Source organism: Oratosquilla oratoria, chromosome 32 (assembly GCF_046742065.1).
Source record: "Oratosquilla oratoria isolate Oo_2021 chromosome 32, ASM4674206v1, whole genome shotgun sequence".
Taxonomy (NCBI): domain Eukaryota; kingdom Metazoa; phylum Arthropoda; class Malacostraca; order Stomatopoda; family Squillidae; genus Oratosquilla; species Oratosquilla oratoria.
The window spans coordinates 13,089,590-13,116,450 of NC_134808.1; the positions used below are offsets into that span (position 1 = coordinate 13,089,590).

At 43.8% G+C, this 26,861-nt stretch overlaps 1 protein-coding gene across 1 annotated transcript in view; it reads right to left on the reverse strand.

Moving 5' to 3' along the window:
• The window catches only part of LOC143017547 (AP-4 complex subunit mu-1-like), a 126,931-nt gene that overhangs the window by 547 nt on the left and 99,523 nt on the right, over positions 1-26,861 (reverse strand). Inside the window, exon 10 of the mRNA XM_076172336.1 lies at positions 1-629. This exon is cut by the window's left edge and continues 547 nt beyond it. Within this exon, the coding sequence (XP_076028451.1) occupies positions 450-629 (180 nt within the window). The 3' untranslated portion in view covers positions 1-449. The remainder of the gene's footprint in view (positions 630-26,861) is intronic.

Sequence of the window (26,861 nt, forward strand, 5' to 3'; positions counted from 1 at the left end):
GACTTGGAAATTAATGTGTCCCTTGAGCCCAGCAAATGTTGGGGTTCAAGTGTACTCAATTGTTTCTTCTTCACTGAAATCCAGTTTCAAGGCAAACAATCTATACAATAAATTTACATATGCATCTTACAAATGTGAGTGCACTTGTCCAATTGGAAGTGTGTGACTTGTATTTTCCCAAACACAAGTTCAAGTCCTGCACTTCTCAATAACTGTTACCTTCCCCAACAGCCTAAGCACATAGGGCAAAGTTGATGGCTTCAGCTATAGCTACATGCCTCTTGGCATATCCTCCTCACCATGCAAATGTGATTAACTGATGATGATTCAGTTTAACAACACCAACTCCCCCTAACAGGAGGCTAGGACAGTGTCCCTTACAGATGTAGTTGATGAAAAATAAACAATGGCACAAATACGTCTAATGAAACGATTCCCAACATTACCAGTTATGAAAGTCTGATAGTAAAACAATCTGAAGTTGTTAGATAACGTACCCATTTCTTGAGATTATCTATTTGAGGGAGAATTTTCACTTTCTCTACATGAATACCTGAAGAGACCCATTTAGAAACCTCAAACTCTAATTCACCAGATTCAAGCTGAACCATGCCTCCAGCATCCACAAGCTGCAAGATTAAGAAAACAATTATATAGAAAAAATATCCATACTATCCTTTTTTTTTTTTTTTTTTTTTAGTAAGAGTAATATCAGCCAATATGTCTCGAATATTGGCTGCATGTTATTGTGGGGTTAAAAGCTGCTCAGTAGCATGCCGCTATTACTTTAGGATCTATATGGGGGCGCCCCTGTGGACCAAAGCTATGCATCATTTTGTCTGTGATAGAGAAAATCTCTATTCACAGAGAAATAATGATAATCATACTGTGAGTGTCCCTCTGTTATACTGTCCCCCCACTCTTAATACTGTTTTGTATCACTTCTCTGAATATTCATTTCCTTTTTTCACCGAACCCTGGGGTAGGAGAGAAGAATACTGCCACTGAGTGTTCCACTTGAGTCATAAAAGGTGACAAAAAACAGGACAGGGATACGACTAGGCATCGTACTCTCTGTAGCTGCATAGGGGACATTCCTAAAAAAAGCAAAGACATAGGAGGGTCTGGAAGAAATTTTCCAACAATAATCCTAAGGTTTGGGTCTTTTAATGTGCAAGGATGTGGTACAGATGAGAGTAAAATGGGAGAGATATGCATTATGTTTGTAAGAAGATAGATTGGCGCTGAGTAATACTAAGTTGAAAGGGAGGGGCAAGTTTGAGCTTGGGAGTATAGTTGCGAGTGTAACCATAACTAAACACCACATATTGGAACAACATCTATGGAAAATTACACCGTAACTTACACACGAACATACATACACACACACCCCTAACCTCTTCCTTCACGTGACCAAACCGTGAAATACCCCTGATTCCTAAGAACACCTTTTACTCATACACAATATACTACGTAATTTAGACTAATAACCATAATAATTAAATAACCAGAAATAACTATACATTCTTATAATGACAATTACTGTAAAATGAAATACCCAAAACTTGTATCACCAAAATAAAATGTAAACTATTTATAACCTGCAAACTCCCCAAAATGCCGCTATCAGCATTTTTTATGCATCCCACCAGGAGTGGTGGAAAGCAGACCGGGAAGGTCTGCAGTTGTGATCTTAGATAATAGACTTTTTTGTTAAAAGGTCTTGTGGTCTTTGATTTATCCACCTAAGGAGGATTTACACTGGTGGCAGCGCCACCCACCCCCGAAATAATTGACACTCATAAAGTGAATCCCAGTGCACAGTGAAAGTGAACAAAGTGACCACGTATACCTATATTACTCGTCGAGTAGCACACAGAATACCACGAGACCACTCGAGTGTTTGGGTGTTCCAGGAACAAGTGACCTTGTGTACTCTTCCCCATACAAACGGGTGCCGAAATCGGTTACTGTTTAGTTATAGTTCGCTCGAACACATTGTGTGGACATAATCCAAAAAGAAACCAAATCCTTCGTTCATCCAAGTGTGTTAGTTGCTGCAGCCCAACAAATCAGCAAAATTCGTGAGCTGTCACAATCAACCCCGCTACAACGAACATTTTGAACCCCAGCATATACTCGACTCTCCACGATTTTATTCCCTCCCTGGGCAACAAAGACAATAACTATTCGTCACCAGACAACAACGCCCGCTGTTTATCCACCCCCACCCCCAGAAAAGAAACTCACGGTGGTGCCGAATCAACCGAACTGGACAGCAGATTCACATTGACTCAAGGTCACCCACCTAACTGACATATCACCCTGCTCCTACACCCTCGGCACCCCCCTACGTGATTAACTACCCACCTGGCTCTCCACATCATCCCAAGACCACCTATCAAATTCACACATCGGCATACTTCTCCAAACCCTATGGTTAAACATCATTAACAACACAAACCAACAATTTACCCCTTGCCCTATAGGAACCACCTTCAGAACGATGAACAATATATATATTTTTTTCATCTTTCTTCATATATAATTGTATATATCTATTTTTTTCATCAGTAACTTACATTTATCATTTTTTTTTTTTTTTTTTTTTTTTTTTTTTTTTAAAATTTCACAAAATTCCCGATCACGTTCTGCGGCTAGGAACCTAGTTGAATCAGTAGATCATAGTTTTATTAACATCAGTAACACAAACGGAGCACAGGGCGATATAACTCAACCCCCCCCTCGACCCCCCCCAAACTACCAATACCGCTCCATCCGCATATCAAAGCAATATAAACCCAACCACAACCCATACCACTAGCCAACCCAGTACCCCACAGACACCCACTCATCCTCCAAGACCAAACACCCCCCTCCAAACACCCCTACCCAAATCCATAACCACTATACCTTCTCAACCACAAATCCTGACATCCCCACTTTTTCGAAAGCAAGTGGCATCACCATCACTGACTACATCGCAGCATGCGAAGTCCACTTAGCTAAGAATAATATAACCCAGGATAAACACAAAATAACTATCATCAATAACCACATTCAGCCAAGGGATAGCTACAAAGATCTCTCTTATCTCTTAAAATAAAAAAATAGAATCATCACATACACGCAATACTGTTCAGAACTTAAGAAACTATTCAGTGACAGACCTCAGAATAATTTTCATTTTCTATTAAAATTCCTGGAGTTCATGCGCAACCCCACTCCTTCTCCTTTCACTTTATCGTGGCACAGGTAGCAAAAGTCTCAAAAATAATCAGAGCTTCACTCAATAGTCCCTCCCAATGGGTATCACAGAATAACCACGGTGTGAGCTATGTCAAAAGAGATATAGCAAATTTCTTTGAACTTGTCATGTTTTTCATGGTCCTCCCCATCAAGTGTGAAAGAGAGGCCCAGCGAGTTGACATTGACATAAATGACACCTCCCCATCCAAATACATCCTTGACATAACAGACAAATGTGGAACTGATAGATTCAGTAATACTTAACCAGCCAGAATAAACATAATATCCTCCATAAACAACACTCCAAGCACCCCTAACCCTCGCAACCCAAGAGTATCTATAAATAACAACCTCAGCATCACTTGGTGTGATATCCACAAGTCAAATTCCCACAACACACGGGACTGCAGACAACACCCTAGACAAAGTACAACGTGTTCCCTTCATAACACAGCATCCCATTCAGATGCTGAATGCAAAGCCCAACAACCCTGCACCCAGTCAGCTAGCATGGGTAATAATCAGACAAGAACCCAAAGATCACCAAACAACCAACGTCATACTTACTGTATTTTACATAACCCCTATAGCCATTCAGATAGAGACTGCCACCAACAGAACTGCCAATCTATCCCCAAACCTACTCATCACAACCAGAACAAACCATGCTTGGTCCATAACACATACTCCCACTCCGACAAGGAGTGCCGAGCCCAAAACCCAACATTACGACCAAAACCCAACAACCCCCAATAGGAACGCCCCACAACCTTCAACAGGAATCAAAACAGACAGTTGGGGAATCCATACAAGCCTCCCACAAGAAAAAAACATAACATTGCCCATAGATAAACCAGAAGCCCTATGTTTCATGGGCACAATAGGAAATGTCCCTTGTAGATTCCTAATAGATACAGGCGCAAAGATAAACATACTTTCACAATCCATATGTGCACAATTAGGTGACTCCTACCCTACCGACAAACCACACCTTATGGGAACCATGATAAGTGGTATGCACCTAAACTTCACCTCAACTATAACTCCCCCATAACCACTGTTAATAACCCATTCCCACCCACTACCTTCTATGTAGTAAAAAACTGGACCCTTGAATGTGATGGTATTATAGGATTGGAATTCTTAACCAATCACAAAAATCACTATATATATATATATATATATATATATATATATATATATATAAACCCTGCTATGCTCAAGTTAGGTGACATAGAAATCCCACCCTCATCTATTCCGACGCTTCTAGGTGCCCAGGTGGACACCCTCAGTATCCACCACTACCCCCCCCCATCACCCTACAGGAGTGTCACAACATCGTGCCTGCAACCAAGTTTGGTCAACTCAGCATCTGCCGACCTCAACAGAACACAGGATGCCTCCGCAAATCCCTGACTCGACATCAGACACTACCACCAACATTACGACACCTTTCCCCAACCACACACACATGCCAAGTCAGACAACACCACACCACCCACTTCCCCCCTTTCTCAACACACAATTTCTCAACAAAGGCAAACTGACAATCACCCCCAAGGGAAAGTATGATTATCTCAATAATCATACCTGGTGCACTTCCAGGCCAAGATATAATTGTGTCTCCTGATACCTGTAGGAGAAAAAATCTCCATATGCCTGCTGTTTGGGATACAGTTAGAGAGAACAAAGAGGCAATAATCTTAATAGAGAACATCTCACATACCCCAGTTAAGCTAAACAAACACACAATTAGGAACAGCCAAATTATATATAAACCCCATTCAAGAAACACACACCACTCCAATCAACACCATCACCACCAAACCAAACCCCACTCCAATCCCCCTCGAAGATATCCCAATCATAGATTTCCAGCAAGCCAGAACCAATCTTAGGAACATCCTTCAATCCCATCGTGAGGCAATCGCCTTAAACGATGAACCATTAGGGAAGACTTCTTTGGTTAAACACCATATACACATACCACCCCACACCCCTCCCATCTACATACCAGCCTACAGAATTCCTCAGAGCAAAAAAGAACTGGTAACACAAAACATAGACGAGATGCTGGAACAAGGTGTCATCAGACACTCTCAATCCCCTTGGAACTCCCCACTTTTCCTAGTTCGTGAAAATGATGGATCCTTTAGACCAGTCACAGATTTCCATAAAGTAAACACCAACACCACCCCAGACCGTATGCCTATGCCTGTCATGGCAGGTGTCCTCCAATCACTGGGCCAATGAAACAAGGTTTTCTCAACCTTATGCCTTCTGGTAGATTGAGCTAGAAGAAGAGTCAAAAGAAGTGACCACCCCTAGTACAAGGACTTATGAATAGCCTTTTTAAAGACAAACTAGGCAAATACCTTTTCGTCTATCTAGACGACCTAATAATATTCTCTCATACTGTAGAAGACCACATTGACACCCTTGGGCACGTCTTACAAACCACCAAAGAAGCTGGCCTAAAAATCCATCTTAACAAGTGCTCATTCCTTAAAAAAGGAAATCACCTCTCTTGGCCATACAGTAAATAAATAGGGAATCCACACAAACCCAGAAAAAATCAGAGCCATTGTTGACTTCCCCACCCCAAATGACGAGAATCGACTCCGTTCTTTTGTTGACATGGCTGCCTATTACAAACATTTTATCAGAAATTTTGCTGATCTAGCTACCCCACTTACCAAACTTACATGTAAGAATGTACCTTTCTAATGGGACTCTGAAGAACAAGAATGTTTCCAGAAAATAAAGACAGCAGTATACAGGGCACCCATACTCGCCTTCCCGAACTTTACAAAGGAATTCTTTCTGTTCACGGATCCATCCACCCTTGGGACAGGTGCAGTCCTACAACAAAGGGACTCAAACAGGAAACATAGGGCGAGAGCGTGCGCTAGCCGCGTACTGAACCCTGCAGAGCGTAACTACACCACCCACTTGGAAGCTCTAGCAGTAGTCTGGACTCTAAAACATTTCCGGGAACTCATTCTGGGTCACAAAATCACAGTCATGACAGACCACCAGCCTTTAATAGAATTTTTCAGAGGAAAAACCTTACAAGGTAAGATAGCAAGATGGCATATAACCATTTTAGAAATCAACCCAAAAATTACCTACACAAAAGGAGAGGCAAACGTCATAGTAGACGCACTTAGCCAAAACCCTCTAATTGCAACAGTCACAACCACTAATTGTATTCCCCCCCCCAGGAACTCCGAGAGCAGAGAAAAGACCCAAATTGGTCACAAGTAATCCTCCACCTAGAAATGGGATCCACCCTACACCCTCCCCCTGTACCCCTCCGAGAATTCTTAAAAGAGGCACCACTACCCCAACCTAAACAGTAATTCTAAACTCATTAATTCCAAGAATCCTCCTAATGGTGCACAATAGCCCCATTGCAGGCCACCCAGGCAAAGAAAAATGCCTTGCAAACACCAGACGGGCGTATCACTGGCCCAAGATGGCCACCGACATAAACCATCACATCGAAGACTGCATCACATGTAACCAGCTTCGTGGACCAGACCCGAAACCACTCCAAATCGGAGAAGTGCCCATTCCATCAGAACCATGGGATACTATGGGCATTGATCTTTAAAAAACTACCCCCCAAGCCGCCAAGGTTCCCAATACATCCTTACCGCAGTAGATTACTTTTCAAAGTATACGATACTAGTCCTACCAGACAAATCGGCGGAAACTGTAGCCCAAGCCTTAGTCGACCATGTGTTCTGTAAGTATGACATTCTTCGTCAAATCCTTTCGGATAACGGATCTGAGTTCAAGAACGAAGTCATCCAAAACATAGCCAAATTATACCACATCAACAGGCTATACACCACAGCGTACTCCCCACAAGGAAACGGACTAGTAGAAAGAACAAACAGAAAAATCCTCGAAGTCCTCTGCCCCCGGCAAGAATGCCTTTTGGAAACATGGGAAGATTGGCTCCCATAAGTAAATGGCTCTATAAACTCAGCAACGAAGAACTCCCCAACTTTGCACTCTTTGGCCAACCCCTCCGTACGAGTATGCCTTATGACATACAAGAAACCCCCCATCCCCCCTTTACACCATAGAAGATTACGCAAAACGCGTAGAACTCGCCATGCACTTGATCCACAAAGAATTAAAAAAGAACCTTAAAAAAAAAAAAAAAAAAAAAAAAAAAATACTCTCGATTCTTGTCTCTCGCCCCAGGTGATGTTATCATGTTGAAACACCACAACAGATATCACAAACTTAAACCAAAGTTCTTCGGCCCCCTGGTAGTAGCAGAAACGCTAACCAATATCAACTACCACCTTATTGACCCGTCAGACGACACCCTCATCACAGCACATGGAGAAAAACTGAAACCAATCAAATCAACATTCGACGTAAAGTCCATCCTAGACAGACACGGTTTCCTACCAAACCAACCTCCACCTTTCACATGACACTACGCTCCAAGCACTAACTCACTACACCAATCCAGATTCTCCCACCTTTGAGGGCAGGACGTCATGCTCACCTGAATGGGAAGTGATCACGATCCCTATTCATCAAGCCTTTCCCTAACTATATAATCTCTCTTCACATCCTTCGGGATCGTGTTCACCTGGCAGAATCATAGCCAAATCATACTCATAAAAAATAAATAAATAAATAAATAAAAAATCCAGAGATAAGACACCTAACCACACTCCACAACTTCCAGGACACCCCTACCTCGCCGCAGCCCTCTCCGGCACTAACCAACTGAGGATGACTCCAGGAGCAATAGTCGCTTCTGCAGGCCAGGTAATGGTCATCAGAGACACAGTCACAGTAAAAATGGAGTTCGACATTGCGAAACTACACTCAGACCTAGAGTCAATACGTAAACTTACGAATACAATGTCAGATCACTTCCATACCACCTTCAAAGACCCCAGTCCCAAGACAAACTACTCAAAATCAAGAGACAACATGTTCTACTTAATCTCTGACAAACTAAACACACTACTTCAACTCTCCACAATTGAACGGAGTGACATGATATCAAATCATAACTCAGAATTCCACCATACCTCCTTCAGACATAAAAGAGGACTCATGAATTCCATGGGCTCCCTTTCTAAATTCCTATTTGGCATTGCCACTGAAGGTGACATAACCAATGTTCGCCACACTATAGACAAAATGGCCTCCAAACTTAATAAGATGGGAAACTCACAACACTTAGCAGGTTCAATTAACAATCTATTAGACCGTTTCTCCAAACTTCATAAATATTCCCTTACTCAGTCTAACCATTTCCATAAACTAGAAATGTTCATATACTACATAGAACAAATAAAAGACTTAAGCGACCACATAGATATAGTCAGACACTACTACCATATACTTATAGTCGACATCGTCAACGTGGCCGCCGACAAGGCCACCTCCTCCCCAAAGGCAAACTAAAAACTGCACTCTCCATAGGCCTTAAGAAACCGCCACCTAAAAAGCATCTTCCCCTCCGAACAACTAGACCTATATTACCCTCTCACTGAAACAACGCAGTCTACGCACACATCCACCTCGACCCAAAAATAAGATTCATAGGTTAGAATATAATCCCATTCCCATACACCTACAAAAACTCAACTATCACTCTCGATGTAGAACCCACAACAGTTATCAAATCTGAAGATGGCCAATGGTCCTCATACACCTCCTCCTCCGACCTCGCCATATGCAAACCAGCTGTTTCTAAATTCCATGTTTGCCCAGCCTACCTTTTCAGTTTCTACCGCACCACAGAACTAACCTGTATGAATCAAATTGTAACATTGAACTCCAGCACCCTAGACAGCTGCACATACAGAAAAGTCAACCCCAACAAATCCCTTCACGTACACATTAATACAAAATACTTCCTATTCTTCCCACGAACCACACTAGTTTCATAAAACTGTAAGGAAAACCTTTCATCTTGGTAATGCTAGGGTAGGAAATGAACCAATAGATGGAGTGATTGGTAAGTGAGGAGTTCCGGGAAAAAATTGTAGTGGTGAGTTGACGGTGAAGATGTGTCTTGAAAGAGAGTTGATGATAGCAAATGCAGTATTTCAGAAAAAAGTCAAGCATAAATACACATTGGAGAGGGTGGTGGATGAAAGGGTGGTAGAGCGTTAATGGATTATATAGTGGTAACCAGGAGTATAGTAGGAAGAGTTAAGGATGTACATGTTCTAAGGGGAGAGTGTGGGGGAATATCAGATTATTTTTTGGTAAAAGCTAAGTTGAGAGTGGAGGATAGGTGGAGAAAGAGGAAAAGGGCAGACGGTAGGGAGGTACTTAGAGTGAGCTGCTTAAATGAGAAAGAAAAGGAGAATGAGTATAAGAAGAAGCTGAGAGAGGAGTGGAAGGGAGTGAAGGATAGAGTAGAACTAGGAGAGGAGGAGAAATGGGAATGGTTCAAGGAGGGAGTCATAAGATGTGCAAATATGGTGTGTGGAACAAGGAGGATGAGAGGAAATAGAAGGAAGGGTAGTGAATGGTGGGATGAGGAAGCAAAAAAGGGTGTAGAAGAGAAGATGCAAGCTTTCATAGATTGGTTACAAATTAGAACGAGGGAATCATATGAGAGGTGCAAAGTAAAGAGAAGTAAAGTATATGATATAGGAGGCAAAGAGGAGAGCAGATGTGAAATGGGGTGTCAAAAGTGAAAAGAATATGAGGGAGAGAAGGGATGGCTATGCTACTAAAGAAATAGGTAAATGTGTGGTGGAGTGAAGGAGGTTTCAAGATTAATGTGATGAAGGTGAAACTGGAAAGGGAGAAGCGGGTTTTTGTAAATGCACATGGGCCTGGTAGTGAGAAGAGTGTAAAGGGAGGCGTTTTGGATATATTTGAATGAGTGCATACAGGGATTGGGAGCAATATCAATGTAATGGTACTGGGAGATCTTAATGCTAGAGTAGGAGATAAACCAACAGACAGAGTGGTTGGGAAGTGTGAAGTTCCAGGAAAAAATTGTAGTGGAGAAATAATGGTGGAGATGTGTTTAGAGAGTTCATGATAGCAAGTAGTGTTTAGGAAGAAAGTCAAACACAAGTACACATGGGAGAGGGTGGTGGATCGAAGGGTGGTAGATAGAGCGTTAATGGAGTACATAGTGGTAACCAGAAGAGTAGGATGAGTTTTGGATGTACATGTTCTAAGGGGAGAGAGTGTGGGGGGGGGGATATCAGATAATTTTTGGTGGAAGGTAAGTTGAGAGTAGAGGACAAGGTCAGAAGGTAGGAACGTGTTTAGAGTAAACTGCTTAAGCGAGAAAGAAAAGGAGTACAAGAAGCTGAGAGAGGAGTGAGAGGGAGTGAAGGATAGAATAGAACTAAGAGTGGAGGAAGAATGGGGATGTTTCAAGGAGGGGGTCACAAAGGGTACAAAGTTGGTGTGTGGAACAAGGAGGACAGGAAGAAATAGAAGAAAGGGTAGTGAGTAGTGGGATGATGAAGGAAAGAAGGTTGTAGAAGAGAAAATATGAGTACTCACAGATCGGTTACAAAATAGGATGAGAGAATCATGAGAGGTACAAAGAAAAGACGATAAATAAAGCATAAGATAAAAGAGGTAAAAGAGGAGAGCATATGTGAAATGGGGTAAGAGTACAACAGAAAATTTTGAAAGTAATAATAAGATGTTTTGAAAAGAAATTGAGGAAGAGGCGAATCGAGTAGAGAAGAAAAGGTAAAAGGTGCAGATGGAGAGATGATAATGGAAGAGACAGCAGTAAGAGGAAGAGGAAGAGGAGTATTTTAGGGAGTTGCTGAATGTGAAGGAGGATAGGGAGGGGTAGTTGCAGTGGGAAGCACTAAGAAAATGACAGTGATAAATGAGGAAAATAGAGGAGAAATAAGGAAAGATGAGATGAAAGCAGTCATTGAAATGATGACAGCAGGTAAGGCACCTGGGTTGATGGGTGTCATAGTGTCTAAAAAAGGGAGGTACAGTGATGGTGGACTGGCTGGTGAGGTTGTTTAATGTTTGTCTTAAAGAGGGTAGAGTGCTAGAGGACTGGAGGAGTCCTGTATAGTTGCACTTAATAAGGGAAAAGGGGACAAGTGTGTGTAGTAGTTTTTGAGAGATCACTTTGTTGTGTGTAGTTGGGAAGGCTTATGTGAGGGTTTTGATTGAGAGGATTAGGAGAGGAACAGAGGGAGTAATTGGTGAGGAACAGTGTAGGTTTAGGACATGTAGGGGTTGCATTGACCAGATTTTTGTGGTAAGACATATGTGAGAAAAGTAAGGATGTTTTATGGGCCTTTATGGATTTCGAAAAGGCTTGACAGGATAGACAGGAAGGCACTGTGGGAGGTATTGTAGATGTATGGGATAAGAGGGAAGGTATTAAGAGCAGTCGAGTTTTTTTATGAGAAAAGTAGAGCCTATGCTAGATTTAGAAATGGAGAGAGTGAATGGTTTGAGGTAAAGGTAGGACTTCATCAGGGATGTGTTATATTTCCTTGGCTGTTGAATTTATACATGGATGGGGGTGGTGATGAGACATAAACACAAGGGTTATGGGTTGGGGATTGGAGATGGTTAAAGAGAATGGAGAAAAGTGGGAGATAAACCAGTTGTTGTTTGCTGATGACATTGCGTTTGTAGCAGGATCAGAGGAGGGATTAAGGAAGTTAGTGACGGGGTTTGGGAAGGTGTGTGAAAAAAGGAAATTGAAAATAAATGCGAGTAAATGTAAGGTGATGAGATGTTAGCAAATTGGAAGTGAGTATTAAGGGGATAGACTGGAGGAAGTGGATAGCTTTAGATACTTGGGTGTGAATGTGGCAGGAAAGGAAGGAGTGGAGTTGGAGGTAGAATGTAGATTGAGAGAGGCAAGTAAATGTCTTGGGGGATTAAAAAGTGTAATGAGAAATAGACATTTGGGAATGGATGCTAAGAGGAGTTTGTGTAAAGGAGTGATTGTGCCGATAGCACTGTATGGGGCAGAAATATGGAACATAAGAAAGAATTTAAATCTATTTGAGATGAAATGCCTAAGTATAGTAGTGCTGCTACTTGTCTGCCAGATCGTCTGTCACCGCTGCCTGCCACGTCTACCGACTGTCAGTTCGACTGCCTATACTCTCGCCTACCACAGGTATATTGATGGCCTACCACCACAACCACAAGATCATTAGCAAACTAGAGCTGTGAGCATCGCCACTTTGACCCACCCACACAGTCAATGCAGATCACAAGGTCTTGCATCTTGACTCCAGTAAAGCTAATGACTAGCAACCTTGACTATCAAGTTCACAACACCCTGGGTGGCCTAATGCCCCACCCACTAACCACAACCTTTCTGAAGTGTCTATCTTTTCAGGGAGATGTTGCAACCACGCTCCAATGCCACTATACAACGTGATCCAAGTACACGTTCCAGGTACGAGATCCCCTGAGCAGTCTCGAAGATGTACTAACCTCTTCGACATCATCTACAATGTACAGGGCAACCCCAGTCCCACATGAGTAGCTGAACGAACCAAGGCTTGCTACCCTGTGGCAAACAGACCGCCACCTACTACTACATTTTGAAACATTTAACAGTACACCAATCACAAACATAAACAATGCTGTGCACAGTTTTAATACAATCATACAAAACGCAGAAAAGAGATACATCCCTAGTGGCAACAGAAAATCACACAACCCCAACTTCACACTAGAAATCCAAGGCCTCATCAGACAACGAGACACACTTAAACACAATACCCCCACACCCATCCCTCAAAACAAAGCAGACCAAATACAAACACTAAACACTGTGATTGCCAATAAAATACACGAACAAAAAACACAACATTGGCAAAACTTTATCAATACACTTGATCACAAAACAAACACCAGCAAATTGTACAAAACACTCAACAGCATTACACTATCCAACAGTAACACAACACGCTCTCACGCAGCAATAATCACAACAACAGACAATCTACCCTCAAACAGACAACAAGCAAACACACTCATAAATCATTTTGCACAGACAAGCCATCTCACTTCTCACCCTGACGACCGACGCACTATTCGACGTAAGAAAGACTTTCCCACAGACTCAGACTATACACCCTTCATAGACAGTCAGACAAAACACATACTGTAATACATAATCTCAAGCACTCATCTGCCTGTGGCCCTGATAACATAAGTAACATCCACCTAAAACACATTGGACCACAAGGTATACACGCACTCACAAACATTGCAAACTACAGCTATTCACACAATATACCCGACATCTGGAAGCATGGTAAAATAATCACCATTCCAAAACCGAACAAAGACCCAACAATCCCAACATCGCACCACCCAATCACACTTCTCTGCACCCCGTCTAAAGTCATTGAACGCCTAATACTTAAACTTGTCACACCACATATTCCCCTTGCTGACTCACAACACGGTTTTAGGCCACTACACTCCACAAACGCTCTTCTGATAAACCTCACACAAAGAATTTTAGATGGCATCAATTCAGATAGGCCCCACCACAGAACACTTCTTATAACATTAGACATTTGTAAAGCTTTTGATGCTATCCCCCGCCACAACCTAACAAATAAAATATATAACACAGACATGCACAATAACACCAAAAGATGGCTGGCCAATTATCTGGCAGGTAGGAATGCTTATGTCATATAATGGCCAATCATCGCACATCAAAAACATTAAGAATGGAGTACCACAGGGCTCTGTTCTATCCCCCACGCTCTTTAATCTCTACATGCATGACTTACCCACACCAGACACCTCAGAAATACAAATCTCTTCCTACGCAGACGACATAACAATCACATGCACACATCGTAACACAGACAAAGCTGCAGAAATAATCCAGCCATACCTTGATACACTCAACACATGGTTCATCACAGACTCAAAATATCTCCAACCAAATCTACAGCAACACTTCTAACCACCTGGACAAAAGAACACAAATATATACCTCATCTCTACATCAACAACACTCTAATACCACACACAAACACACCGAAAATTCTTGGTGTAACATACGATACATCCATGTCTTTCAAACAACACATCACAAACATAAAAAACAAATGTACACCTAGACTTAATGCACTTAAGTCAATCGCTGGAACAACATTTGGACAAAACAAAGAAACTAATACAACAATATACAAACAATGTATACGCTCAGTGATGAATTATGCGAGTCCTGCATGGGCTCCTAATCTCAGTGAGACACACCACAACACCCTTCAAATCATACAAAACAAAGCCCTAAAAACAATTACAGGCTGCACAAATACAACACCTACAGACCATTTACACCATGAAACAAAAGTCCTCAAAGTCAAGGACCACCTCGACATGAGAGGCACACAAACACTTGCCGCAGCCACCACAAACACATCACACCCGCTACACTACATAGCAGAACACCCACACACACCAAGAAACATTAAAACAACACACAAAGACCTGTATCACACAGATACTCTATTCTCTTCCTCCACAACCACCAAATACCAGCCTCCGGAAACATATTTTAATCATATCACTCACCGCTCCATTAACACACTGAAAGACAACACACTGCTGCATGCCAGACCCCCTGATATCCACCCTTCTGAATCCACTCTCCCACGAAAGGACAGAGTCCACCTGGCCAGACTGTGGTGCGGCCACCACCTAGCACTTCTAAGCTACCAGAAGAGGTTGGATGACCGCACTGTGAACAGCTGCCCGGGATGTAACATTTGACCCCATACCATACAACACATAATGGAAGACTGCATTATACACAATCATGCACGCAAACAACACAACATACAGTCTATAAAGAATTTGTGGGAAAACCCAGTTTCGGCTGTGGCATTCCTTGGGGAGACGGGACTGCTCGGACAGACAGTCTAGGGAACGACAACAACAACAACCCCTGCAGTCTGATAGCCAGCTCTACTCCCGCCTTTGATTTCTGGCCTCATCATGACAACTCCCTTGACGATTTCTTGTCGAGGCTCCATATGACTTCACTTCCAGCCTTGACTTCCATGGAGGCATATTAGTAGTCCTCACTCCTATCCTCACCTCTTCTTTGGCCATCTCACGAGCTTACTGATCCCCAAGTGGTCCCATGGCACATGCTCATGTGACCCAGAGTTTTTTTTAGGCCCACTGGTGGACAAAGCCTCCATGAGGAAAACACATGCAGTACCAGCATCAGCCAGTGATGACTAACCTGCACCTTGGCCAGCCACATGATGAACACTGAATTCACCGAGGAATGCATACCTCTGTCTTCCCGAGTCATCAGCATCAGAGCATTTTGCCTCCGATTTCCCACGCATCACATTTGACCTCACTCCAATTGGAAACATGGGTCGTGACCTGCCCTTAAATATAAAGGCTGGACGAACGCTGAGGGTGCAGATTACCTCGGAACATCATATGTAAGCCTGGCTCACTGCTCCTTGATTTCTCACCTCCTCCCCCTTCCCCTGCAAGCAGACCAAGTTGAGACGCAACTTGAAACTCACAGTCATCACCTCCCTCACCGTCCCCTCCTCCTTGTCTCACCTTTAGAAGTATGCTATTATTGGGGCCCAAATTTCATTTTTAAATAAACAAATTCTCGGAATTTGCCTCAACCAGCCTAATATAATTAAAAGATGTTTTGAAAGGAAATCAAGTGAGGAAGAAGAGGTGGATCAAGTAGAGAAGAAAAGGTAAAAGGTGCAGATGGAGAGATGATAATAGATGAGAAGCCAGTAAGAGGAAGATGGGCAGAGTATTTTAGGGGGTTGATAAATGTGAAGGAGGATAGGGAGGGAAAGGTAGTTGCAGTGGGAAGCACCAAGAAAATGACAGTGATGAATGAGGAAAATGTAGGAGAAAAAAGGAAAGATGAGGTGAAAGCAGTTATTAAAATGATGACAGCAGGTGAGGCACCTGGGTTGAATGGGTGTCATACGGAGTATCTAAAAAAGGGAGCTACAGTGATGGTGGACTGGCTGGTGAGGTTGTTTAATGTTTGTCTAAAAGAGGGTAGAGTATCGGAAGACTGGAGGAGTGCCTGTATAGTTGCACTTTATAAGGGAAAAGGGGACAAGTGTGAATGTACTAGTCTCAGAGGAATCTGTTTGTTGAGTGTAGTTGGAAATGCTTATGGGAGGGTTTTGATTGAGAGGATTAGGAGAGGAACAGAGGGAGTAATTGGTAAGGAACAGTATGGGTTTAGGACAGGTAGGGGTTGTATGGATAAGATTTTTGTGGTAAGGCAGTTATGTGAGAAAGCTATAGGAAAAAGTAGGGATGTTTTTTGGGCCTTTATGGATTTGGAAAAGGCTTATGACAGGGTAGACAGGAAGGCACTGTGGGAGATATTGCAAATATATGGGATAGGAGGGAAGCTGTTAAGAGCAGTCAAGAGTTTTTATGAGAGTGGTAGAGCCTGTGTTAGAATTAGAAATGGAGAGAGTGAATGGTTTGAGGTAAAGGTAGACCTCGCCAGGGATGTATTGTGTCACATTGGCCATTCAATTTATACATAGATGGGGTGGGTGGTGCGAAAGCTAAATACAAGGGTAATGGGGTGGGGATTGGAGATGGTTAAAGAAAATGGAGAAAAATGGGAGATAAGCCAGTTGTTTGCTGACAACACTGCACTTGTAGCAGGATCAGAGGAGGGATTAAGGAAGTTAGTGACAGAGTTTGAGAAGGTGCATGAAACAAGGAAGTTGAAGGTAAATGTAGGTAAAAGTAAGGTGATGACATGTGCAGGGGGATGACAGCAAATTGTAAGTATTAACCTCTTCCATACGATGATGCCTACATAGGCATCATGAAGCACGAGTGGTTGTATGAGGATGTCAGTATTGGCATCCTGATTGTATTTATTTTGTAGTTGTAGCTGAATAACCCCCAAATTCTGTGAACTGGCCAAATCACCTTTTCTGTGTTTATTATTACTCAGATCGAAAGGGAGCGAGTAAATCAGCAGTGATTTTATATTTTATAATGTGAGTATTGTGATACATCATTGTACATCAGGCATCCGATGCTGCATGTGAGAATTTGACTCCTATTGAAGAGGTTAAGGGAGAGAGACTGTAGGAGATGGATAGCTTTAGATACTTAGGTGCAGATGTGCCAGGAAAGGGAGGAGTGGTGATGAAAGTGGAATGCAATTTGAGAAGCAAGTAAATGCCTTGGGGGATTAAAAAAGGAACAGACATTTGGGAATGGATGCTAAAAGGAGAATGTATGAAGGAGACAGTGCTGACAACACTGTATAGGGGAGAAACATGAAACATAAGAGACGAAGAGTTTAAATGTGTTTGAGATGAAATGCCTGAGAAGTATGGTAGGGGTAAGAATGAGTGAAGAAAGATTAATAAAAGAGATGTAGAAGGCAGAGGTGGAAGGAGTGAACATGAGGGGCCGACCAAGGATGAGATGGAAGGACGGGGTAAAAGGGGCATTGGGAAAGGGGAATTCTGTTGAGGAAGGACGGGAGAAGACAAAAGACAGGTGTGAGTGGAGAATGGTTGTGTATGGGTGATGCTGTGATGCATGGAAGGGAGTGGGTGGGGGATGGGTGGTGGTGAGGGAGTATGTGTGAATGATATTGTGACGCAGCCCAAAGGGATTTCACCCCATCTTCTCTTTTTCTGCATGAGGGGACAGAGAGGGGGATCACGGATCAATGAAGCAGCTTTGCTGTAGATGTGTTGTGTCTTGCTTCATTGCTTCTGACACAGGACAGTGGGCAAGATGCAGGGATGACCTGTCATCCAGGAGGACCTAAGAAAAGAGGGAGGGAGAGGTGGTGAATGGTAGTATGTGGGGATGAAATGGGTGTGAGTGGATTTATCCCTCTGACTTTGGCTACCTACCTTGTAAGGGGAAAAAAACATTGGTATATGTACGTACTTAGTTACTTACACATTATAAAAAAGAATATATACCAAAAGGTTTCTTTCCCTTTACAGAGGGACCTCAGTTCAGTCTGCTTCATGACCTCAGTTAGAGAGCTCGTTTTCTGCAGAAATACCAGGTAGCGAATACCCGTGGAATTTATATCTCCGAATAGTGACAAGTGATTGTGTTGTTTTTTTTTAATTGTATATGTATAACGCTATACAATTACAGGTATGAGATAAAGTGTAGTGTTCTATTAATTTAGAATCAAAACAGTATTCTGTTACTGTACTCCATAGGTATGAGTAATAGTATAAGGTAAGCAGAGTAAGCTTCGTGTATTTAGTTTATTTAGAGACTGCTTTGGTTTTTTTTTGTTGATTTATTTTTTCTCTTTGCCGTTTGTATTGCTGAAGGAGCGAAATGGCTTGTGAAGGTTGTGTGAACCTGGAGGACCGTCTCAAGATGTGTGAAGAGAAAATTCGTCTTCTCAGGAGTGTGCTCTGTGAGAAGAGTGAATCCTCCCCACAACTCAAAGAGCGTTCCACTTCTCCCCCTTCTGCCACTGCCGTGAGCGAGTGGCGCTCGGTGGGGTCCCGTTTGTCGAGCCCGCATTCGATAAGCGGGTGCCTTGCGGAGCAATCGCTGGCTCTAGCCAATCGTTTTGCTCTCCTGAGGGATGAGGTGGCTGAAAATCAGGAGTTCTTGGTGGTGGGGGACTCCATGGCGCAAGGCTATGACATCCTGCAACTGAAGACTAAACGACATTGCAAGCTTGTATGTCAACCGGGCCGTGGGATCGCAGATTGTACCCAGACCATCAGGGAGCAAAGACGGATGAACACGGTTAAGATCGTTCATACGGGAAGTAACGATGTGGGTAGGGTGAGATCAGAGGAACTTGTTCGGAATCCCAAGATCCTCCTTCAGGAGATGAAGGAACGTGGGAGCAGTCACGTAGTCTGTGGGATCCTCCCGAGGATCTATGCAGGCTCATGTTGGAACAGTAGAGCCATAGGGATCAATGAGAGGCTATCACGATTGTGCATGCATCTGGGATACCACTTTCTTGATCCTTGGTATCTCTTTTCCAGGCGCCATGACCTTTACGCTTCTGATGGGATCTGTAATGTTCTGTAGCAAACACGTGGAGTGTCCCCTTTAAGACTCGTGACCGCCAAGTACAGGGCAAGACTATGGTCACCCCTTAGCATGACACGGATTTGATTAATTCATATAAATATATATATTCACTCCAGCAACTTTATTTATTATGTAAATAAAAAAAATATTCCTCTGTATCCTGTAACAAGAAAATATATATGTATTGGGAAAAAAATTATTGTATACTAAAAACAAAGAATCAAGACTTTCGCCACCATTGTTGTTGATAGCATCATAGACATTTTCAATAGAGATCAGTCATGGGATTGACTTTAAATATCCTAGCTATTCTTCTGGAAGATAGCTGTTCTTTAAGGAATAGTACCAGCCGTTAGCGCTGAGCACGGAAGTGTTAATCCCAAGGGTGCGTAAGGGTAAATACACTGCGGCGAACTTATGTTCTGACAGGTATATTCCGACGGGAACACCACCAGCCGTCGGCACAGAGTACGGAAGTGCTCACTCCAAGTGTGCCCAAGGGAATCATACCACGGCAAACTCAGTGGTGTGTTCTGACTCCCCTTTTCGAAAAAGCTTCCATACCTTCTCTCCCTACCATTCATTTCAGGCTGGCCGCTTCCAACAAGGGCGACTAGTAGTGGAACCAACATTGGTGAAACTACATTTGGTGACCCTGGAGTAACTGCCAGCCCCGGATCCCCGCCGCACAGGCGTGTCCAGCCCAGTTCCGCCGCCCTGGCCTGCCCGTCCAGCCCAGCCCTGCCGACCCGGCCAACCCAGCTCCGGCCCACACGCCGCACCAGCGTGCCCAGCCCCGCCCCGCCGCTCCGGCGAGCCCAGTCCAGCCCCACCGCCCCGGCATGCCCGCCGCACCAGCGTACCCAGCGCCGCCCCGGTGTGCCCAGCCCCGCCCCGCCGCACCGGCATGCCCAGCCCCGCTGACCCAGCCTGCCCCACCCCGCCACCCCGGACTGCTCTGGCCAACCCAGCTGCCCACGAACATCGCTACATACTAACCACGTAAGCATGACGGGCGATCAACACGAAGTGCATTTCGCGCACCCCCTTTTTCCAACCGCGACCCAACAATACGGTTCACAATCCTCGAGTGTAACTTTAAGGCAAACCGCATTACCACCAGCCTAACAAAGTTTTCACATGTTTGTGGCCTCTTATCCCTGACGTACTCCCCTAGGTTTCTGACACCATCTCCAAGGCACCTACATCCGATACCCCATATGGGGATCTGAAGCAAGCCGTTCTGGACCCCCTTGATCTTCCGAAGCTACACGCCTGCAGGAGCTCCTCTCTAAAGAAGAACTTGGAAATGAGAAACCGTCCGACTTGCTGCGACGCATGAAGCGATTGCTCGGAGACAAATACACAGCATTCGACAAGTCCATCTTGCTCCACCTATTCTACCAGCGCCTGCCACCAACCATTCAAGGCAACCTCTTCAGCGCCAAGAACAAGCTCTCGCTCGAAGAGCTAGCCACGCTCGCTGATGACTTCATGCCTTTGGTACCAGTTGCGCGTCCTACCATCGCCAAGCTCGCCGACCAGTCCGAAACTCAGGCGTTAACCGAACTAGTCTCCAAACTCACCCTCCGTGTCAGCGCCCTTCAAGAGCAGGTTGCCAATCTTCACAGACGACCCCCGTCACCAAGCTACCACCGCAACTGCTCCAGGTCTACATCCAGAGGGAGACCAAAGCAAATATCAGGCGTCTACTTCTACCATCGTCGCATTGGACAAGATGCGAAGAAATGCACACAGCCGTGCTCCTTCACACCGGCACCGTTAAACAAGATGGGCGAACGCTAACGGCGCACAGCGTTCGCCAACATACATCGAAACTTTTCTCCGTTTTTTATCCACTCTCAAACACCACATACCTCATAGATACCGGAGCTGAAGTCAGTGTCCTGCCTGCCACAGCAACCCAGCACTCACTGCCACCGATGTCTTACCTCTACGCAGCCAATGGCACAAATATACCCATTTTCAAGAGGAAGACACTTCGCCGATCCTTCGAGTGGACCTTCTACGTTGCAGCAGTTTCCCAACCAATTCTTGGCGCCAATTTTTTTTACCCACTTGGGTCTCCTGATCGACATAAAAAATCGCAAGCTCCACGACCCCCTTACATCGATGTCATCCAACGCCAGGCCAACAACCGGAGTAAGTAGCCAGCTTTCAACCATTAGTGCCGATAACAAGTTTGCTTCTCTCCAGGACCTTCCCTGCCTTGACACAACCTTACTCCACGACCACGACTGTGAAACACCACATAGTGCACTACATAGAGACTACGGGACCTCCAGTCTACGCCAAAGCCCGTCGTCTAGCTCCAGAACGCCTCAAACTAGCCAAGGCAGAACTGGAAGCCCTCATGCGTCAAGGTATCATTCGTCCAAGCTCAAGCAACTGGTCGTCACCGCTCCACATCGTCCCCAAAAACAACGGCGACATCAGACCATGCGGTAACTATCGAACTGTGATGGATAGGTACCCAGTTCCCAACATACAGGAGTTTTCCTCAAACCTTGCAGGAACTCGCGTATACTTCCGGATCGACCTTGTCAAAGCCTTCCATCATATTCCAGTCAACCCGCCGGACATCCCCAAAACAGCTGTCACCTCGCCTTTTGGCTTGTTCGAATACGTTCGAATGCCCTTCGGCCTCAAGAACTCTGTCCAAACTTTTCAGAGATTCATGGACGAAGTCCTACGAGGTCTGCCTTTTTGCTTCACTTACATCGACGATGTGCTCATCGCCAGTCCGGACGAAGCCACGCACCAAGACCATCTGAAACAAGTCTTTACCTGACTACAAGACTACGGCATCCACATCAATCTCGACAAATCTGAGTTCGGTGTTTCATCCATCAACTTCCTAGGACACACCGTCACACCTTCAGGCGTCACCCCTGTCTCATCCCGCTGCGACGCCATCCAGGGTTTCCCGAAACCTACAACACAGCGCCAACTCAAACAATTCCTTGGTATGTTAAACTTCTATAACCGTTTCATTCCAGGATGCACTCGACTGCTCCAACCGCTCTACTCCATGATCAAGCCATGCAAGAGGGGACGTTCCATCGTACTCAACTGGGACACCGAAACTGACGCAGCTTTCATGGCAGCTAAAGAAGCACTCGGGAATGCTACCGCCCTTAGTTTCCCTATCCCTGATGCCGTCACTTCAATCTCGACAGACGCTTCAGACACAGGTGTCGGCGCAGTTCTGCAGGAATATATCAACGATGCCTGAAAACCATCGCCTTCTTCTCAAAGAAGCTCAACAATGCCGAGAAGAAATACAGCGCCTTCGACAAGGAAGTCCTAGCAATCTACAAGGCTGTCAACAGGTTCAGGTATTTTATCGAAGGACGATAATTCCACATATACACCGATCACAAACCAATCACAACTACATTCACCCATAACAAAACCTACTCCCCTAGACAATTACGACACATAAATTTCATTTCCCAATTCACCACAGATATTCGCTATGTTCGAGGTGAAGATAACTGCCCTGCCAACGCACTCTCGCGCAACATATCTACAGTTTCTACCTCTCTCATCGACTACGCCGCCATCGCCGCAGACCAAGCTGATGATACCGAGCTGCAGCGATTGATAGAAAACCCCGCGTTGCAGATGTATCCACGGACACCACCCGGCCCTAATTGCCTGAGAACCACAGGTATCCCTTGTTCCGCCATTTACATGACCTCTCCCACCCAGGTATTCGTGCTTCGCACCACATGACCGCTTCCCTTCTCCGACAGCTTCAGGTATATTCTTACTTGTATAGACCGTTTTACACGCTGGCCCGAAGCAATCCCGCTTACAGACATAATCACAGACACAGTAGCCAAAGCTTTCATAACCATCTGGATTTCAAGATTCGGTATACCACTCAGCCTCACATCCGACCGTGGTAGCCAATTTGAATCCACTCTATGAAACAAAATTATGTCTTTGCTACGTATCCGGCGTTGCAGAACAGCAAGCTACCATCCTCAATCCAACGGACTCGTCGAACGCTTCCACCGACAACTCAAGGCTTCACTTGCAGCAACAGCACGCGACCGCACCGACTGGTCTACTATGCTTCCAATGGTCCTCCTCGGCATACGCACGTCCCTCAAAGAAGGCCTTGGCCACTCTTCTGCAGAACTTCTTTATGGCACTTCACTCCGCCTGCCAGGTGAGTTTCTTGCATCCGCCCCTATAACACAGCCTTGCCACTAATCTTACAGATACAATGCAGAAACTCCAGCCAGTGCCACCGCGTACCTCAACCACAAGAAAGTTCGTGAGCCAGGACCTCGATGACTGCTCACATGTTTTCGTTCGCGTGGAGGGAGTAAAGAAGCCTCTTCAACAACCATACGATGGACCATACAGAGTCGTCAGGAGGACAAGAAAGAACTTGACCATCGGTCGCGTGGAACCACTGACGTCATCTCCATGGACCGTGCCAAGCCTGCATACTTCCTCTCGGACAACACACAAGATCCCGTTGGTCTTTCGACACCTCCGGGGACACACGCTACAAACCACAAGCACACTACAAAGAAGAAACAGATATAGTTCCTCCTATCTAGTCACTAGGGGGAGAGTTCTGTACTTTTCTGTAGCTAACACGTGGAGTGTCCCCTTTAAGACTCGTGACCGCCAAGTACAGGACAAGACTATGGTCACCCCTTAGCACGACACTAATTTGATTACTTCATATTCATATAAATATATTCACTCCAGCAACTTTATCTATTTTGTAAATAAAATAAAAGATATTCCTCTGTATCCTGTAACAAGAAAATATATATGTATTGTAAAAATATTCTAAATTATTATATACTAAAAACAAAGAATCAAGACTTTCGCCACCATCGTTGTAGATAGTATCATCGACATTTTCAATAGAGATCAGTCATGAGATTGACTTCAACCTCTTCATTACGGGGCACATCGCACGTCTGGCAACATTAGCTGCCCGACGTGCGATGTTGCATCATAATCGCATTATAAAAAATAAAGTCAGTGCTCAATCGTTCGTTCTCTTTCACCCGTGTATTTTGATAACCATAGAAAACTGATGAAGCCAGTTTAGAGAGTGAAAATTACGTAGGTACGACTACAATAAATATAATCAAGATGGCGACGTCGGCCACATCGAGTACCCACTTGCTCCTCATGCCGCCTATGTAGGGGTCACCGTATGGAAGTGGTTAAATATCCTAGCTATTCTTCTGGAAGATATCTGTTCTTTAAGGAATAGTACCAACCGTTAGCACTGAGCACGGAAGAGTTCATCCCAAGAGTGCGTAAGGGTAAATACACCGCGGCAAACTTATGTTCTGACATGTACATTCCGACGAGAACACCACCAGCCGTCGGCACAGAGTACGGAGGTGCTCACCCCAAGTGTACCCAAGGGAATCATACCACGGCAAACTCAATGGTGTGTTCTGACTCCCCTTAGTTCTGTAGTGTTCTGTAGCCAACACGTGGAGTGTCCCCTTTAAGACTCGTGACCGCCAAGTACAGGACAAGACTATGGTCATCCCTTAGCACGACACTAATTTGATTAATTCATATGAATATGAATATATATATTCACTCCAGCAACTTGATTTTGTAAACAAAATCAAAAATATTCCTCTGTATCCTGTAACAAGGATATATATGTATTGTAAAAATATTTTAAATTATTGTATACTAAAAACAAAGAATCAAGACTTTCGCCACCATCGTTGTAGATAATATCGTCGACATTTTCAATAAATAGAGATCCGTCATGGGATTGACTATAAATATCCTAGCTATTCTTCTGGAAGATAGCTGTTCTTTAAGGAATAGTACCAGCCGTTAGAACTGAGCACGGAAGTGTTCATCCCAAGGGTGCGTAAGGGTAAATACACTTATGTTCTGATAGGTACATTCCGACGAGAACACCACCAGCCGTCGGCACAGAGTACGGAAGTGCTCACTCCAAGTGTGCCCAAGGGAATCATACCACGGCAAACTCAATGGTGTGTTCTGACTCCCCTTTGTGAAAAAACTCCCATACCTTCTCTCCCTACCACTCGTTTCAGGCTGGCCGCTTCCAACAAGGGCGACTAGTAGTGAAACCAACATTGGTGACACTACATTTTTACTTACCCTTGGGATATGATAGGAATAACTGAGACATGGTTAAATGGTACAGAGTTCGAAGCTGAATTTAATATTGCGGGATTTAAACACTTTCATCAGGATAGAAACCACAAGAAAGGTGGGGGTGTTCTATTGTACGTTAAAAACAATGTTCATGCTTGTGTTTTAGAGAAAGTGAAACAGGATGCATATGACAGTTTGTGGGTTGAGTTAACCCAAACAAATGGACAAAAAATGAATATAGGTGTAATATATAGGCCAAAGACATTATCATTAGCAGACGACAAACTGTTATTTCAAGAACTGTCTAGTTTCTGCAACCAGGATTTATTGATAATGGGTGATTTCAATTTTACTGACATTGATTGGATGACCCTTGAACATGGCCATATAGGTAGTCGCTTGATTGATTTTCTTGGTGACAATTACTTAATTCAGCATGTAAAAGAGCCCACAAGATATGGAAACTTACTCGATTTATTGATCACTAGCCGCGAAAGCATGGCAACTGATGTAGAAGTCGGTGAATCTGTTGCAAATAGCGATCACAACTTAGTCAGATTCAAACTCCTAAACAATTTTAGAATAGATACTTGTGCTTCTAAAATACCCGATTTCAGTAAAGCTCAGTTCATAGAACTACGTCAGGAGCTTCAGCTTACAGATTGGGAGGAAAAATTAAACGAAAGGCCTGTAGATCAGATGTGGGAAATATTTCAAAATACGCTCACTAAGATGATTCAAACTTACATTCCTTTTAAGGACAGACGTCCCCCAAATCAGGCTCGCCCAAAGTGGCTCGACAAAGAAACTGAAAAAAGTATTGCTAAAAAGAGACAGGCTTATAAGAAATATAAGTGCTCGGGTGCATCTAATGACTATGAAAGTTATGTATCAATACAGAGAGATTTAAAAAAGACAATAAGAAAAAGAAAACGACAATACGAAATGAACATCGCTGAGAAATCCAAAGAGAATCCCAAAGAATTCTATAGTTACATTAGAGATAAAAAGGTTGTTCGGAATCACATTGGTCCACTATTATCTGCTGACGGTCAACTTGAATATTCAAATGAAGGAATGTGTAATCTCTTAAACAATTATTTTAGCTCGGTATTCGTAAACGAAACACCTCAAAGTGAATTCCAAACTGAAACCTGTGAAAAGTCTGGGGTAAACTTACTCACTACGGAAAATATAACAAAAGAAACAATTAAAAGGTGTATAGACAAACTCAAAGTTAATAAAACACCAGGGCCTGACGGTTGGCATCCAAGAATCTTAAAGGAAATGAAAAATGAGATTGTTGTTCCATTAGAAATTATTTTCAAGAAATCCATCATATCCGGAGATGTCCCAAGAGAATGGAAGCTAGCTAACGTTACTCCCAT